Source organism: Muscardinus avellanarius (genome assembly GCF_963383645.1).
Source record: "Muscardinus avellanarius genome assembly, chromosome: 1".
Taxonomy (NCBI): Eukaryota; Metazoa; Chordata; class Mammalia; order Rodentia; family Gliridae; genus Muscardinus; species Muscardinus avellanarius.
Window position 1 is genome coordinate 189,844,877 of NC_137786.1, and position 16,330 is coordinate 189,861,206.

At 38.0% G+C, this 16,330-nt stretch overlaps 1 protein-coding gene across 1 annotated transcript in view; it reads right to left on the reverse strand.

Moving 5' to 3' along the window:
• Positions 1–13,133, reverse strand: part of COPB1 (COPI coat complex subunit beta 1) — a gene marked incomplete at its 5' end in the record, with an annotated part of 41,522 nt that extends 28,389 nt beyond the window's left edge. Inside the window, 5 exons of the mRNA XM_080707520.1 lie at positions 1,748–1,840; positions 5,355–5,469; positions 7,802–7,971; positions 8,867–9,096; positions 13,043–13,133. Of these exons, the coding sequence (XP_080563646.1) occupies positions 1,748–1,840; positions 5,355–5,469; positions 7,802–7,971; positions 8,867–9,096; positions 13,043–13,133 (699 nt within the window). The remainder of the gene's footprint in view (positions 1–1,747; positions 1,841–5,354; positions 5,470–7,801; positions 7,972–8,866; positions 9,097–13,042) is intronic.
• Between the last annotated feature and the right edge of the window lie 3,197 nt (positions 13,134–16,330).

The following is a 16,330-nucleotide window of genomic DNA, read 5'->3' on the forward strand; positions in this document are numbered from 1 at the left end:
CTTGTTCTAAACACATCTACACATCTGAAGCACAAGTTCCTGTTTCTTCTTTTTTAAACATAATACTAGGTTATTCTAAAATATACACAGCCAAATCTATTACTTAGATATGACTTAAAAACTATTCCTTCTTAATATAATTTAGTCCCTACTAAACAAAGAAGCCACTAGATAGCAGAGACTATTTATTCTTGAGAAGCTTCGAGGAATCCCTCAACTATACACAATTAAGAGGAACTATTTTTTAGGATCACAGTTTCTTAATAAATGCCAATTCTAAATGATTGGTACCTTGTGTTGAGCGGGGCCCCTTTCCTGCAGAAACATGGACAGCTATATACTGTTGGCCCAGCTGCCAACAGATGCGTGACTTTCCTCTGCCTCATGTTCTGCCTCATCACAGGCCCAGAAATAAGTCAAGTGATCATACACTGAAATCCTTGAAACCAAGAGCCAATATGAACCTTTTCTCCTTAAGTTTATTTTTCTTTTCTCCTTAAGTTTTTTTTTTCTCGCCTGCATGGGTGTTTTGTCCCTACTATCTATCCTAGTTTACAAAGCCATTTTTATTCGGTATTTTTGTTGGCCTATTATCTATCCAGAGCAAAACTGGATGGTATTACACCTTTTATGAGAGCATCAACACCTAATTCTTTCACAGGATATAGCAAATTGAAGTACTGCCAGTACAGGAGGATGATGTGAGCCTAGAAGTTCAATACCAGCTTGAGTAAGTAAAATAATGAGACCTTGTCTCAAAAACAATAACAGAAGTCATTTACCTAGCATGTGCAAGGCCCGGGTTTGACCCCAGGCAGTACAAAGAGGAAGAAAAAAGCTTCCAATAAAATGTCTCATTTTAAAATCTGAATGTGTTGCATTTTACCTGGTTTTAGCCTTCCTACTAATCAGTGGCCTAAAATGTCATTTAACATACCAGGATACCTCAGAGATATGGTGGGCTCAGTTCTACACTACCAAACTAAGCCGGGCGTGGTGGGGCATATGCTTGTAATCCCAGCACTTGGGAGGCTGAGACAGGAGGATCGCACAGGCTCTCAACAACTTAGTGAGACCTTGTTTCAAAACAAAAAATAAAAAATGGAGCTGGGGGTGTAGCTCTGAGGTAGAATGCCCCTGGGGTTCAATCCCCAGTAAAACACACACACACACACGCACACTGCAAAAATTGCCCAAATGTAACAGAAACGTGGAGTACATAATGGCGCTGATAGACAGGCTCAACACAGGGCTGCCACAAACCTTTAAACTGTAAAAAACACAGTATCTACAAAGCAAAATAAAAGAGGTATGCCTATATTTAGGGTTTCTCTATTCTTTTTTTTTTTTTAATAAGCAAGGGAGATAAAAAGCATCTATAGCTTTTTAACTTGGTTTTAGATTTCTAAAGTAGTCTGGTGTACATTCAAAATAAATTTTAAATTTTATTCCAAAGCCTAATTAATAACTATTCAGTGGTTGGGAAGTAAATAATGATTTCTCCACAGCTGTACTGATTCAAGCCATGGATTTTTACAGAATTCATTACAAAAGTTTAAAAAGGATGGATGCAATTACTTAGAGAATACAATAAACCAAAAGGAAATAAAAAAAGAAAAAGAGGCTTAAATAGGTACACTGTAACTCATTTTCATTATTAAAATATATTATCCTAGCAATTAATCAATGCCCCAGAAAAACACTCATTCTAAATTGTAGAGTTTACTCTTCATAAATTACCACTTACCTTATAAATTAGTTCAACAATAACCAACTGTAGAATGTCTCCAAATGTTTGAACTTGATCAATACAAGTACTTAGATAATCCAAAGCTCGATCCTTAAAACATAAGAATATATTTATCATACTCTACATTGTTCAATACAATGATTTAACGGAACTTTAAAAGGTACATGTTATTATGCTTAAAAATAAAACAAAGAAATTAAGGTAAACAAATTAAATGGAAAAAAGTAAGAAACTAAGAAAGAAGTTAACAGTATAAATGTAAGACAGAGAATAAAATACATTTTTCTAGACACAGGCTACAAATCTGGGCTAATAACTTTTTCAGTAGCTAAATAAAAAAAAGAATACTATGTTTTACATGACTGAGGGTATTCATGCAACCAAAACCAACCAGCTGCTTAAGAGTAGCTATTCTTATTACTGAGACCTAAAGAAAAATCACCTGAGTCCTCATATATCTAAAGGTAAGTTATGGAGAACTAGGGCCTTAGCATCTCTCCAGTAAAAATATTAATAAATTTAACTACTTCTGATTGTGTCCCTTTATTGTAAGTAAACAGTAAATTATCCAAAATATAAATGAGTAAAACCAGTTCTGCAGGAGGATAAAACACTGTGCCTATAAGTAGCTTCTTAAAATCTTGCTTAAGAAAATCAAATGACAATATCTACTATCACTACATATCTATGAGGATGGCTACTATCAAAAAATTGAAAATAACAAATGTTGATAAAGATGTGGAGAAATTGTAATCACTGCACACTGCTGTTCAGAATATAAATGCAATGGTCATGAAAACAGTATGGTCGTAGCTCAAAAAAATTAAAAGAACTGCCACATGACCCAGCATTTCTACTTCTGAGTATATACTCATAATAACTGAAAGCAGATACTTGAATAGATGCCTATACATTCATATCCATGGCATTATTCGCACTAGCAAAAGGTGGAAGCAATCCAAGTGTCCACTGGTGGATGAATATATAAGCATAATGTAATATACGCTTGGGATATTATTCGGCCTCAAAAAAAAAAAGGGGGAATTCTGATATACGCTATAGCATGAATTAACCTTAAAGACATGATAAATAAAACAAGCTAGCTACAAAAGAACAAATACTAAATGATTCCATTTATATGAGGTAATAATCTAGTCAAAATCATAGATAGAAAGTGTAAAGATGTCCCTTTCCCAGAGCTAGGGGGAAGTGGAAATGGGGAGTTATTGCTTAATGGGTATAGAGTTTCAGTTTCACAGGATGAAAAAAGTTATGGATGCACAACATTATGACTGTATTTCATATACTGAACTGTACAGTTAAAAATGATTACGATGAAGCCGGGCGTGGTGGCGCACGCTTGTAATCCCAGCATTCGGGAGGCTGAGACCTGGAGGATCACGGTTCGCGGACAGCCTCAGCTACTTAGTGAGGCCCTCTGCAACTCAGTGAGACCTGGTTTCAAAATAAAGAATAAAAAATAGGGCAGGGGGTGTAGCTCAGAGGTCAAATGCCCCTGGGTTCCATCCCCAGACACGCAAAAAAAAAAAAAAAAAAATGATTACGATGAGCCAAGCGTGGTGGCGCACGCTTGTAATCCCCACACTTGGGAGGCAGAGATAGGAGGATCGCGCAGGTTCGAAGCTAGCCTTGCTGGCTTAAGAAACCCTGTTTCTAAATAAAAAAAATATAAAAAATAGGTCAGGCAGTGTAGCCTGGAGGTAGAAGGGTTTCCAGGAGCCCCAGTACCCCCCACCCCCCACAAATGGTTAAGATGAAAGCCAGGCGTGGTGGCACACTTGTAAGCCCAGCATTCGGGAGGTGGAGACTGGAGGATAGGGTTCGCAGACAGCCTCAGCTACTTAGTGAGGCCTTTTGCAACTCAGTGAGACCCTGTTTCAAAATAAAAAACTGGGCTGGGGGTGTAGCTTGGAGGTAGAATGCCCCTGTGTTCCATCCCTAGTATCGCAAAAAAAAAAAAAAAGTTAATATGAGTGGGGGTGGTGGCTCACTTGTAATCCCAGCATTCGGGAGGCAGAGACCCGGAGGATTGTGGTTAATGGATAGCCTCGGCTTCTTAGTGAGGCCCTTCGCAACTCAGTGAGACCCTGTTTCAGAAATGAAAAGACTAAAAAATGGGGCTGGGGGTGTAGCTTGTAGTTCGGAAGTACAATATCCCTGGATTCCATCCCCAGTACCACCAAAAAAAGGTTAAGATGGTAAATTTTATGTCAGCGGTAGAGTGCTACCTGGGTTCAATCCCAAGCACCACATACACATAAGAAACTTTAATAATTTTTATGTTTTATGTATCTTACCACAATTGAAAAAAACTGAAAAAAAATTTTATAGAAAGATCTGGGGGAATATGATATTATCTAGATTTCAGAAGAATGGACAGAATCCATATTTTTCAGTTTTTATGAATATAATTCCCCACATTTTGATAAATATTAGTTACGAGTCAAAAGCAGATGTCATCTAGATGCATGGGGTCACTGCTAATGAAAATCAGATCCTTACACTTTAGCCACCAGCAGAGGTGGGTGTGGAGCTGGCATACTCTTACGATACTGAAAGAGCCTAATAAGGATTCACATTTATACTGAAGGCCACTGTACTTCCATAGACATGCTAAGGGGGACCCTATACAAAGCTACTGTTTTTCTCTATTAAATGATTTCAGATCTATAACAACATTTAAACAACAACAACAACAACAACGGGCAAAGCCCGGTGAAGAGTGCCACAGAATACATAATTACAATCATAATAATTTCAATCTGACTGGGCCCAGTAGCACACACCTATAATCAAAGAACATAAGAAGCTGACACAGGAAGATGCCAGTTCAAGGCCAGCCTCAGCAATTTAGGGAGACCCTGTTTAAAAGAAAAAAACAGCCGGGCGTGGTGGCACACGCTGTAATCCCAGCATTTGAGAGGCTGAAACAGGAGGTTCAGCCAGCCTCAGCTACTTAGTGAGGCCCTTTGCAACTCAGTAAGACTCTGTTTCAAATAAAGAATAAAAAATAGGGCTGGGGATATAGCTCAGAGGTAGAATGCCCCTGGTTCCACCCCAAGTACTGCAAAAAAATTTGGGGTGCTAGGTTCCCAGCACCCCAAATTCCAAAATTATGAAGTGGCTGTTATGGAACATCTCTTTGATTATTTACTTAAAAAAATGAATATATACAGTACATAAGTAGTATTTAGGGTTAAGAAAAAATATTTTTGTACAAATCTAAAACTTTTTCAGCCAGGTGTGGTAGCGCACGTTTGTAATCCCAGTACTTGGGAGGCTTGATACAGGAGAATCGGGTTTATAGCCAGCCTCAGCTACTTAGTGAGGCCCTCTGCAACTTAGTGAGACCCTGTTTCAAAATAAAGAAGAAAAAAATCGGGGTGGGGTATAGCTTGGAGGTAGAATGCCCCTGGGTTCAATCCCCAGTACCACACACAAAAAAATCCCAACTTTTAAAAACATTAATATATTCAAACCACAAGTAGTATAATTAAAATTGCATCCTGAAAACATGATCAGGCCTATGTATTACTTTTATGATCACTTACAGTCATAAAATATTTCTAAAAATGTACTTCACCTGATCTGCATGAATTAGCATCATAAATGCATTCCTTTTGCAACTGGCATCCTTTTCATTCACCAGAAAATCATGTATCAGCTCAGGAGCATCAGGTATAAGATGTTCAAAATTTCTTTAAATAAAACAGGTAATATTCATATTTAATAAAAACCTGCTTTTCTTAGTAACTTTCTAGATAATGACAAAATTAAAACTTAATTCAACTTTATAACACTATCAATTCTTGAAACTTTGTCAGAGGTGAGAAAAGAAATCATGGTTATACCATCACTTATCAAATTTTGTTTTCTACTTCAATATAGAAAATGCTAATTTACTGAATGTGCATTCTAACTGATATCTCTAAATTACCTTTTATATGCTTCAAAAATATATTATCAATACAAAGTTGCAACCTTTCCTTAATGAAGAAAGATTCTTCACTAAGAATTATTGGAGAAAGAAAAGTTCCTTGAATTTTATTACCTATGCACTGTATGTACTTATTCATTTACTCACAATGTCTTATTTTAGAAATTTAAACATATTTTAATACACAAAATGATCCATAACAGCTTAATAAAAACCATCACCTAGTTTTAACAATTATTCTCAATTTTTTTACTTATATCCTTGCTCACTTCTCCCATATTATTTTGAAGCAAATCTCAGACAAATTATTTCTTCTATAACTACATTAGAAGAATTTATAACTAAATTTATAACTAATCATAATCCATTATATAAAATTTATAAATAACCATAATTCCATTATACTTTAAAAATTATCTTAATATCATCATTTAGCCAATCACTGTTCAAATTTCCAATTGTCTCATAAATGTCACCTTTTTTGCATGTACCATATAGTTTAATTAATTAATTAATTAATTTATTTATTTATTGGTGGTACTGGGGTTGGAACCCAGAGGTTTTCTACCTCTGGGCTATACTCCCAGACCTATTTTACATTTTATTTGGAAACAGGGTCTCACTAAGTTGCTGAGAGCCTCACTAAGTAGCTGAGGCTGGCTTTGAACCTGCACGATCCTCCTGTCTCAGTCTCCCAAGCGCGGGGATTACAAGCATGTGCCACCATGCCCGGCTTATGTACAATATAGTTTAAATCCTAAAATTTGTATAGTGTACATGGTAAGATTCAAAGTATTCAATTATCTGGGTGTGTTGGCACATGCTTATAATCCCAGTATTTGGGAGGCTGAGGCAGGAGGATCGGGTTCAAGGACAGCCTCAGCTACTTAGGGAGGCACTCTGCAACTTTGTGAGACCCTGTCTCAAAATAAAGAATAAATGACAGGGCTGGAGGTAGAATGCCCCAGGGTTCAATCCCTAGTACTGCAAAGAAAAACAAAAGTATTCAATTATATTATTGAGACTATTACTTTCCTCAACAGATACAATGTACTAAAACATTAAGATAACTGTGCAATTATATCTCAAGTAATATATTAAAGTAAAAACATAAAATTACATTCTAATTCTAAATAAACTGACATCAGTGATTATAAAAACCAAACCAAACATTCTAGTCTCATTTACATAGTTCTTTCAATTGTTTTTTTTAAAAATCCCAAATCTTCAGCTTTCTAAAAGGAATCACTTAAGAATTAAAGCCCTTCTCAATAAGAAAGTTTCTTCCTCAAAGCCTCTAAAGAGTAAAAAGACAAGAAGCACATTATATATAAAAAAAAAAATCCTAAAACAAGGTAACAAGGCAAAAAATTCAGCAAGGCTCAGTGGTACATGCCTATAATCCCTGCTACTCAGGAAGATGAGTCAGGAGGATTGCAAACTTGAAGCCTGCCTATGAGACCTTATCTCATTAAAAAAAAAAAAATGAACTAAGTAGATCAGAATAATCCAATTGAGAATGATACTGTTCTAAACTGGAAAATGCATGTCTTTTACTTTTTAAAGGTTTTTTACTTATTTGGCAACACTGAGGAATGAACAGTTCTCATTTGTGCTAGGCACAGTGCTCTACCAGTGAGCTACACTGTAATCTTTAAAGGGGGCTACCATTATTCAATTTCAACAGAATGTTATAAGGCAGAAACTAGGCTTTAGTGTTGTTGCTGGCTCTTTTTAAATTTTTTTTTTTGTGGTGCTGGGGATTGAACCCAGGGTCATTTTACCTCCAAGCTACATGCCCAGCCCATTTTTAAAAATTTTTTACTTGTAAACTGAGTTTCCCTAAGTTGCTGACATCACTAAGTAGCTGATGATGGCCACGAACCCGGAACCTATTGTCTTAGCCTCCCAAGTACTGGGATTACAAGCATGTGCCTCAATGTTGAACTTAAAAAAAAAAAAAAAAAAAACTGTACAGATCAACAAATCATATCTACAAGCTACACATAGCCTACAATGACTTTAGAACCTCTCCTCTGAAAGACTAAAAAGTCCTCCTCACAGAACTAAGTCAAGGAAGCTTCTTTATTTACCTATAGATGGTGTAGATGGCCAAAACAGCATTCCTTCTAACATAACTGTGTCGATGTTCCAAACAAGCACGGATAGCTGGCATTAAAGGTTCCAGTAATTCTGCTTCCTTCAATTTGCAAAGAAAACGAAGAGTAGATCCTCGAATAAACTCATTAGGATGCTGAAGATCCTGATATAAAATTTAAAATAGAAAATATCATTTATGTAAATCAATTTACTTATTATTTATTTACTTATTTATTTTTTGCAGTACTAGGGGTGGAACCCAGGGGTATTCTACCGCCAAGCTACACTCAGGCCTATTTTTTATTCTTTATTTTGAAAAAGGGTCTTACTGAGTTACAAAGGGCCTCACTAAGTAGTAGCTGAGGATGTCTCTGAACTGTGATCCTTGGGTCTCAGCCTCCCAAATGCTGGGATTACAAGTGTGTGCCACCACACCTGGCTGTAAATAAATTTTTAAATGCAAAAATTTTCAATGGGAAAAAAAAAATCAAAGTTTGAGGAAAGTACCTAGATTATCAGACAATTTCCATTAGATTCCTATTGATTAAAGCAATTATTATCAGTTTCATCATTGTGATATATGTATATATCCTACATGTATCATTGTTTTTAATTAATAACATATACACATAAAATGCAGGGAAAATATCTGAAAAAAGTAGCAATTGAACTTTTCAAAATTACTTTTTATGATGTTGATTCCATATCTGCAACTTATATTTTATTCAAGATTTTATTTTAAAAACTAAAACTCAATTCCATTAGAGTCTTATAATTATTTAAAATTAAAGCAATATAGCCGGGCATGGTGGTGCACACTTGTAATCCCAGCGCTTGGGAGGCTGACAGGAGGATCACACAAGTTCGAAGCCAGCCTCAGCTTCTTAGTGAGGCTCTCAGCAACTTAGTGAGACCCTGTTTCCAAATAAAGTATAAAATAGGTCTGGGAGTATGGCCCAGAGGTAGAAAAGCCCCTGGTTTCCACCCCCAGTACTGCACACTAAAAGATAAAAAATAAAATTAAAGTAATATTCAGAAATAATTATGGTTTGGCTTACCTTTCTGTATGCATCACATACAAGAATCATTTCATGTAAAAGTCTCCCATCTGGAGTTGTTTTAGGAACAATTTCCCAAAATACCAGAAGTAATTTTTTGATGGTGTGGTCCTGAAGAGGTAGCACAAAACGAATGATGGTCATCAGAAGTCCAGGAAGCTTTTCACCATTAAGAATCATAATGATGACTTTTTTCAAAGCTTCAGTTTTTGATTTCACATCTCCTTTTTCTGATTCAATAATTAAAAAAAAAACACAATTATTTCAAAAGATGATTTCTCAGGAAATTTTAAAAGCAACAAACAAAACAAAACATGCTCTATTACTGGCAATGGTAAGAAAAGCACAAATCCAAGTGACAAGATTTCTTCACTTGGTCTAACACGAAGAGTCATGTATCTTTGCACAATTTATTCATTTATCTTTGAACCTCATATTCTTTACATATTATGAAGACACGAGGTTAGATTTCTTGTCTCACTAAGTTGCTGAGGTTGGTCTCAAACCTGCGAAGCTCCTAAATGCACTTGGCCCTGGTTTTTTTTTTTAAATGTTTTTTTCCCAACTCTGTTTGATAACATTAAGGACACAAAGTCCAAAACTCATAAAATTGTATCACTATAATCTGATAACTTCTTTTGCTCCAGTATTTTACTATCTTTCACAAATTAGTAAATTCCCAAATGTTTAGTAGAACTTCACTGGTAACAATACTTTTAAAAGTTTTCAAGTGTCAATTCAATTTACCAAAATATCCTAAGTACCTCCCAATTCAGGGAATGAATAGTTATTAGAGTTCAGAGCCAGCAATTAAAGGTAAAGAAAAGTAAACAAGTGAAGCAACACAATATTATTGATTGATTGATTGAGGTACTGGTGGTGGAGCCCAGGGGTCTTCTACCTCCGGGCTATACTCCCAGACCTATTTTATATTTTATTTGGAAACAGGGTCTCACTAAGTTGCTGAGAGCCTCACTAAGTAGCTGAGGCTGGCTTTGAACCTGTGCGATCCTCCACACCCGGTGTAACACAATATTTAACCAAAAAGTTGTTACTCAAAATTAGAAACTAGTTATAAACTTTTTCAAAATTCCAATTTTTCCTAAGGGCAAAAATATACCCAAAATTAGAGACTATTTATTTATTTATTCTTGGAGAATAGTTAAAGCAGCTAGAGTTAAGACAAGGGTACTGTTGCAATTAGGATAGATTTTGTGATTTATGTTCTCAATGATAGCCATTTGGGGGATCTAATAATGAAACATTTAATTTATGAGAAAAATTAGTAATGAAGTATATCTACCAATGTGCAATCCATTCAATGATCTTATGTGAATATGGAAATGTATCTAATGGTATCAGTTAAATGTTGTAAAACAGGTATTCTTTTCCTTTCTCTAAAAATAGCAGGCTGGTTGTAGCTTAGCCTATTTGGCTGGTTGTAGCTAAAGCCTAGCATGTGGCTTCAATCCCCAGATGTATAAAATTAAAAATTTTTTTAATAAAATCATTTATATGCTGGGCATGGTGGCTTATCCTTGTAATCCCTGCACTTGGAGGTGGAGACAGGAGGATCGGGCAGGTTCAAAGCCAGCCGTGCTGGCTTGAGACCCTGTTTCCAAATAAAATAAAATAAAGTATAAAATAGGTCTGGGAGTGTATCCTTGAGGTAGAAGGGTTTCCAGGAATCCCAGTACCACCAAGAAAAAAAAATCATTTATATAATATAGACCTTGTTTGTTTTTGTGGTACTGGGGGTTGAACACAAGAGCACTCTACCTCTGAGCTATAATCTCAGCTCTTTCTTTTTTTATTTTGAAACAGAGTCTTCTAAGTTGTTGAGAGTCTCACTAAATTGTTGAGGCTGGTCTTAAACCTGTGATCATCCTGTCTTATCCTAAGTACTGGATTTACAGGCATGTGCAATCACGCCTGGCTCATAGTACACACTTTTTTTTTTTTTTTGGTGGTACTGGGGTTCCTGGAAGCCCTTCTACCTCCGGGCTACACTCCCAGACCTATTTTATACTTTTTTATTTTTGGAAACAGGGTCTCTTAAGCCAGCCCAGCTGGCTCTGAACCTGTACTATCCTCCTGTCTCCACCTCCCAAGCATGGGGATTACAAGCGTGCGCCACCACGCCCGGCCACAGTACACACTTTTAAAAAAGAGACAGTATACATGTTCAAAGTTCAGAAATAAAGTTTTCTTCTTTGAAAAAATGTTTTCAGCCAGGCATGGTGGCATATGGTTAAAAGCCAGCCCCACTGACTTAAGAGACCCTGTTTCAAAAAATAAAAAAGTATAAAATAGGTCTGGGAGGGTAGCCCGGAGGTAGAAGGGCTTCCAGGAACCCCAGTACCACCACCAAAAAAAAAAAAAAAAAAAAAAAAAGTTTTCAGATTAAAAACTTAAAACTATAAGGAAAATTTCATGTTTATTCCAGTGTTGACTTCATTTGCTCAAAGAACTCAAAGAACAAGTTATTTTGGTTTTATTAGCTAAGACTAAAAAGAAATTAAAACCATTTCAATACCTATTCTCAACTTGTTACCTATAGAGAATTATCATCTACATCTAAGTATAATAACATTAAACTGCACATGCAATTATGTTATTTTGAGGATAACTAACAACTAGAAAATTAGGTTTTTGTAGCTTTCCTGAGCTAAACGGAGATATTACTCTACTATCAGAAATCAGTATTACAGGGTGTATTCATTCGAGTCACCCCTCCATGCCAGTCTGGTATGGAGCTGTACCTATCCTCTGTATTTCTACCTTTTAATAAACTTCTTTAAATCTTCAGCAACTGTCCAAGCTATACATATTTATTCTTAGCTTAGGACAAGAACCCGTGGTAATTTTCTTTTTTTGGTCGTTTTGGGTTTTGTTGTGGTTTGAGGGAAATTGTGTCTGGGACCCTAACAGGGGTCCCCGGGAACAGTTTCCCCACAACCATACTCTCCCAATCCGTAACATACTTTGGCGACCACATGGGGCTAACTTTCAACATGGGGCACGTGGCTCTATATTTTTCACGTAACTATTTTCTGTATTTCTATTTTCTGTATTTCTATCTTTTTAATAAACTTCTTTAAATCTTCAAAAAAAGAAATCAATAAGTCTAAAGAAAACAACTTTTTATTTTCATAAGACAAAAGAGCTATTGAATGTTGAAGACATTCTAGAAAAAAATACCTAGAGAAAATTAAACATTTTTATTATTATTATTAGTGTGCGTGTGTGTGTGTGTGTCTAGGGATTGAACCCAGGGACATTCTACTTCTGAGCTACATCCCCAGCCCTATTTTATTTTTATTTTGAAACAGAGTGTCACTGGGTTGATGAAAATCTCACTATTTGCTGAGGCTGTCCTTGAGCCAAGATCCTCCTGTCTCAGCTTCCCAAGAACTGTGAATACAAGCAGGCACCACCACACTTGGCTTAAATATTTCTAGTTATAAAGGAACAGGAAATGTAAATGAGTTTCTTTTCAGTTTGTCTTTTTAATATCATTCTCAAATATTACCAAAGTTTACCTATCTAATCACAGAAGTTGAAAGAATGGTGGTTCCCAGAGGCTGGGGAGAGTAGAGGGATGGAGAGGTTGCAAAGGTTAAGGAATGGGTACTAGGTTACACTTAGATAAGAATAGGAAGTTCTGGGGTGCTACTGCACAGTAGGGTGACTATATTATGCACTGTGTATTTTTAAAAGCTAGGTAAGAGTTAACCACTTAACTAGATCAACTCAAAAAGAAAAAATAGCTAATGCAAGAATTTGAAGTGTTTTCACCATAAAGAAATGCTTGTTTGAGGAGACCTATGTTTAACACAGTTTAAGCATGACACAATGTTTATGAGTATCAAAACATCACATAGCATTAGGAGGCAACATGTTCTTCTATGTCAGCTAAAAACTTTAATTTTAAGAAGTATTACCGCCGGGCGTGGTGGCTCACGCTTGTAATCCCAGCACTTGGGAGGCTGAGACAGGAGGATTGCACAGGTTTGAAGCCAGCCTCAGCTACTTAAGTGAGGCTCTCGGCAACTTAGTGAGACCCTGTTTCCAAATAAAATATAAAATAGGTCTGGGAGTATAGCCCGGAAGTAGAAAGCCTCTGGGTTCCACCCCCAGTACCACCACCAAAAAAAAAAAAAAAAGAAGCATTACCTAGATCATTTTTTAAGCTAATTTCAGATGGTGGCTCTGAATCCATTGGCACGTTAATTAACGTATAGCACACGTTCTCAGCGGCCGTCATGGTTTCCGGATATAATCAACCCAGCTAGGAGATAAAAGAGATGCCAGAAAACCTAGGAAAACAAAGTGACATCATTACAAGATTTTTTTTTTAAGGCACAAAAAAATTCCCACGAACCAGCAGTGAACTAAGTTGATCCCGTTTGACATATGAGTTTTAAGGCCCCCAAAGGCGGGGGTCGATCGACACTGTCAACCACACACCTAAATAACCACGGTCTCAGCAGCGACCGCCGCACACGCGCGGCCGGTGTCGCCCCCGCCCCGGAGGCCGGGAGGCTCGCGGACCCCCGCCCGCCGCAGGCCGCCGCCGCCCCCGCCCCGCCGGCCCCGCGGGGAGGCTCGGCGCCCCCGCCCGGCCCGCCCGGCGCCCGAGGCTCGGCCCGCGCCCGGCTCCCGGCGCTACCTGGCTCGGAGGGCGGCGGTCGGGCCCGGCTCCTCGGCGCGGCCGGCGGCGGCTCGGCGAGTCCTCCGCTGACGTGGAAGGAGGCGGGGAGCGGCGGGCCCGGCCCGGCCGCCGCGTGTACGGCGTCTCAGCCGGGACAAGCTTGCTCCGTCCTGCGGTGGCGCTCCGCACTCGCGTCCGGAGTTCTTTTTTCCCCCTCCTCCCTCCCGCGCAGGATTGGTTTAGGCCGCGAAGCAGAGTGGGAGCAAGCTTTTTATGAAGTTTTCCTTCTACGCCAAGCGCTGACTTCAGCGCTATGGTCATTTAGAAGTTAATTGGGAATTTCTCTTTTTCCAGGAACTAAAAACGAAGAGAGAAAGCACTTGGGGAGGGCAAACCGATTTTCAGAGCTATATGGTTTAGTAGAAAAGAGCCCTGGACTGGGAGCTAGGAGCTCCCCCACCCTTTTTTTTTCCTTTTTTTTTTTTTTAACCACTAATAAGCTAGGAAAGTAATTACTTATATTGGGAAAGTAATTTCAGTTCTTTAAATAAGGCCATTTGGTTATAATAAGATCTATTTTATGTTCATAACATCTCCAGTACTATTTATCTGCCCTTTTCTAGTTGAAATGGAGTTTCTTAACTATCAAAAGTTCCATTTTTGTAATTTCTGCTTTTTATTCAGTAATGGCCTCTTTTCTGATCCTTTCTGAGCACCTAGTAGAATCAAGGGAGGCAATCACTCTGGAAGGATTTTATCTCCAAAGACCTCATTGTAAAAGCACCTGAGCTTTTTGCCATTTGAAGTTCCACATCTCACCCCCAGCTTACCATCTTAAAAAAAAAAAAAAAAAAAAAAAAAAAAAAAAGCCTCCCAGAACCTGTTCTTATTAACCTTAATGAGGAAGTAGAGCACAAACAGTACCTATTCTAGCTAGAATCCATCTGGAGACTTCTCCTTTTGGAACGGTTGAGCAAAAAATTTCCTGGAGCACCTAAAGTATATTACAAAGGCTGCATGCTTACAACATTTTAATTAGATGTCCCCTCTCATCCTGTGCATTCATTTTTGGTTTTGTTTTGGTGGTACCTAGGATGGAACCCAGGGACATTCTACCTCTGAGCTACATCCTCAGCCCTATTTTGTATCCTTTATTTTGAAACGGAGCCTCATTAGGTAGCTGAGGCTGGCCATGAACCTGCGATCCTCCTATCTCAGACTCCCAAATACTGGGATCTGTGCATCCATTTTTTTTTTTTTTACAAATATTTCAGTCAAGATAATTGTAGACAGGCATGGTGGTGCACACCTGTAATCCCAGTACTTGTGAGGCTGAGACAGGAGGATCACAGTGAGACCCTGTTTCAAAATAAAATAGGGCTGGGCATGGTGGCACACACTTGTAATCCTAGCACTTGGGGGGTTGAGACAAGAGGATCGCACAGGTTGGAAAGCAGCCTCAGGTACTTAGTGAGGCTCTAAGCAACTTAGTGAGACTGTTTCTAAATAAATTATGAAATACAGCTGGTGATGTAGCCTGGAGGTAGAGTGCCCCTAGATTCAATCCCCAGCAACACACACACACACACACACACACACACACACACACACACACACACACAAATAAAAATTTAAAAAAAGATAATTGTAGAGCTGGGCATGGTGGCCCACGCTTGTAATCCCAGCATTTGGGAGGCTAAGACAGGAGGATGGCGGTTCAAGGACAACCTCAGCTACTTAGTGAGGCCCTTTGCAACTCAGTGAGACCCTGTTTCAAAATAAAGAATAAAAAATAGGGTTGGGGGTGTAGCTCAGAGGTAGAATGTCCCTGGGTTGTGCCCCCAATATCACAAAAAAAAGATAACTGTAGATTGATATGAACAGAGAACCCATATTCTCTTTATCCACTTTGTCCCAATCGTAACATATAACATTATGGTAGTGTCAAATCTAGGAAGCTGACAGATATTCATTCCTCCTTATTCAGATTGCACCAGTTTTACTGCACTCATCTAGTTCTAGACAATTGTCATGAACTAGACAAATGTCATGATACAGGAGAATCCTTTTTAAAATCACAGCCACTTCCCTCTTTTATCTACAGCAAGCACTAATTTATTCTCTATAAAATTTTATTTCAATGATGTTATAAAAATGGAATTATAAGTTGGGCGTGGTGGCGCACGCTTTTAATCCCAGCATTCGGGAGGCTAAGACCAGAGGATCGCAGTTTGCGGACCGCCTCGGCTACTTAGTGAGGCCCTCTGCAACTCAGTGAGACCGTTTCAAAATAAAGAATAAAAAATAGGGCAGGGGGTATAGCTCGGAGGTCAAATGCCCCTGACTTCCATCCTCAGACCCGCCAAAAAAAAAAAAAAAAAAAGGAATTTTACAAAGTAATCCTTTTGAGATTGGCTTTTTCTTAACCTAATTCCCAATTATCATTGCAAAATGTTTGTTCTTCTTCTGTGGATTCGTTTTTTACATGAAATCTTTATAAATGCAGTTATATGGTTTCAAAGACCACTTGACTTACCAATTAGTGACAATTCATCAGCAAGAAAGGAGCCCAAATAATGGTTTAAAGACTAGACATAGCAATGAGAAAGCTCAGCAGATGAGGGCCACGTAGTTTAAGATTAACCATATCCCCTTGAGTTGCCCCAGTTCACTGTGTTAAATTTTAAGGTGTATAATGGCTCTGAATTATTAAGGAAATTATCATTATTCTTTTGTGGTACTGGGGATGGAACCTAGGGCACTCTACCTTCTAGCTACACCTCAGTCCTATTTTTTATTATTTTGCACTG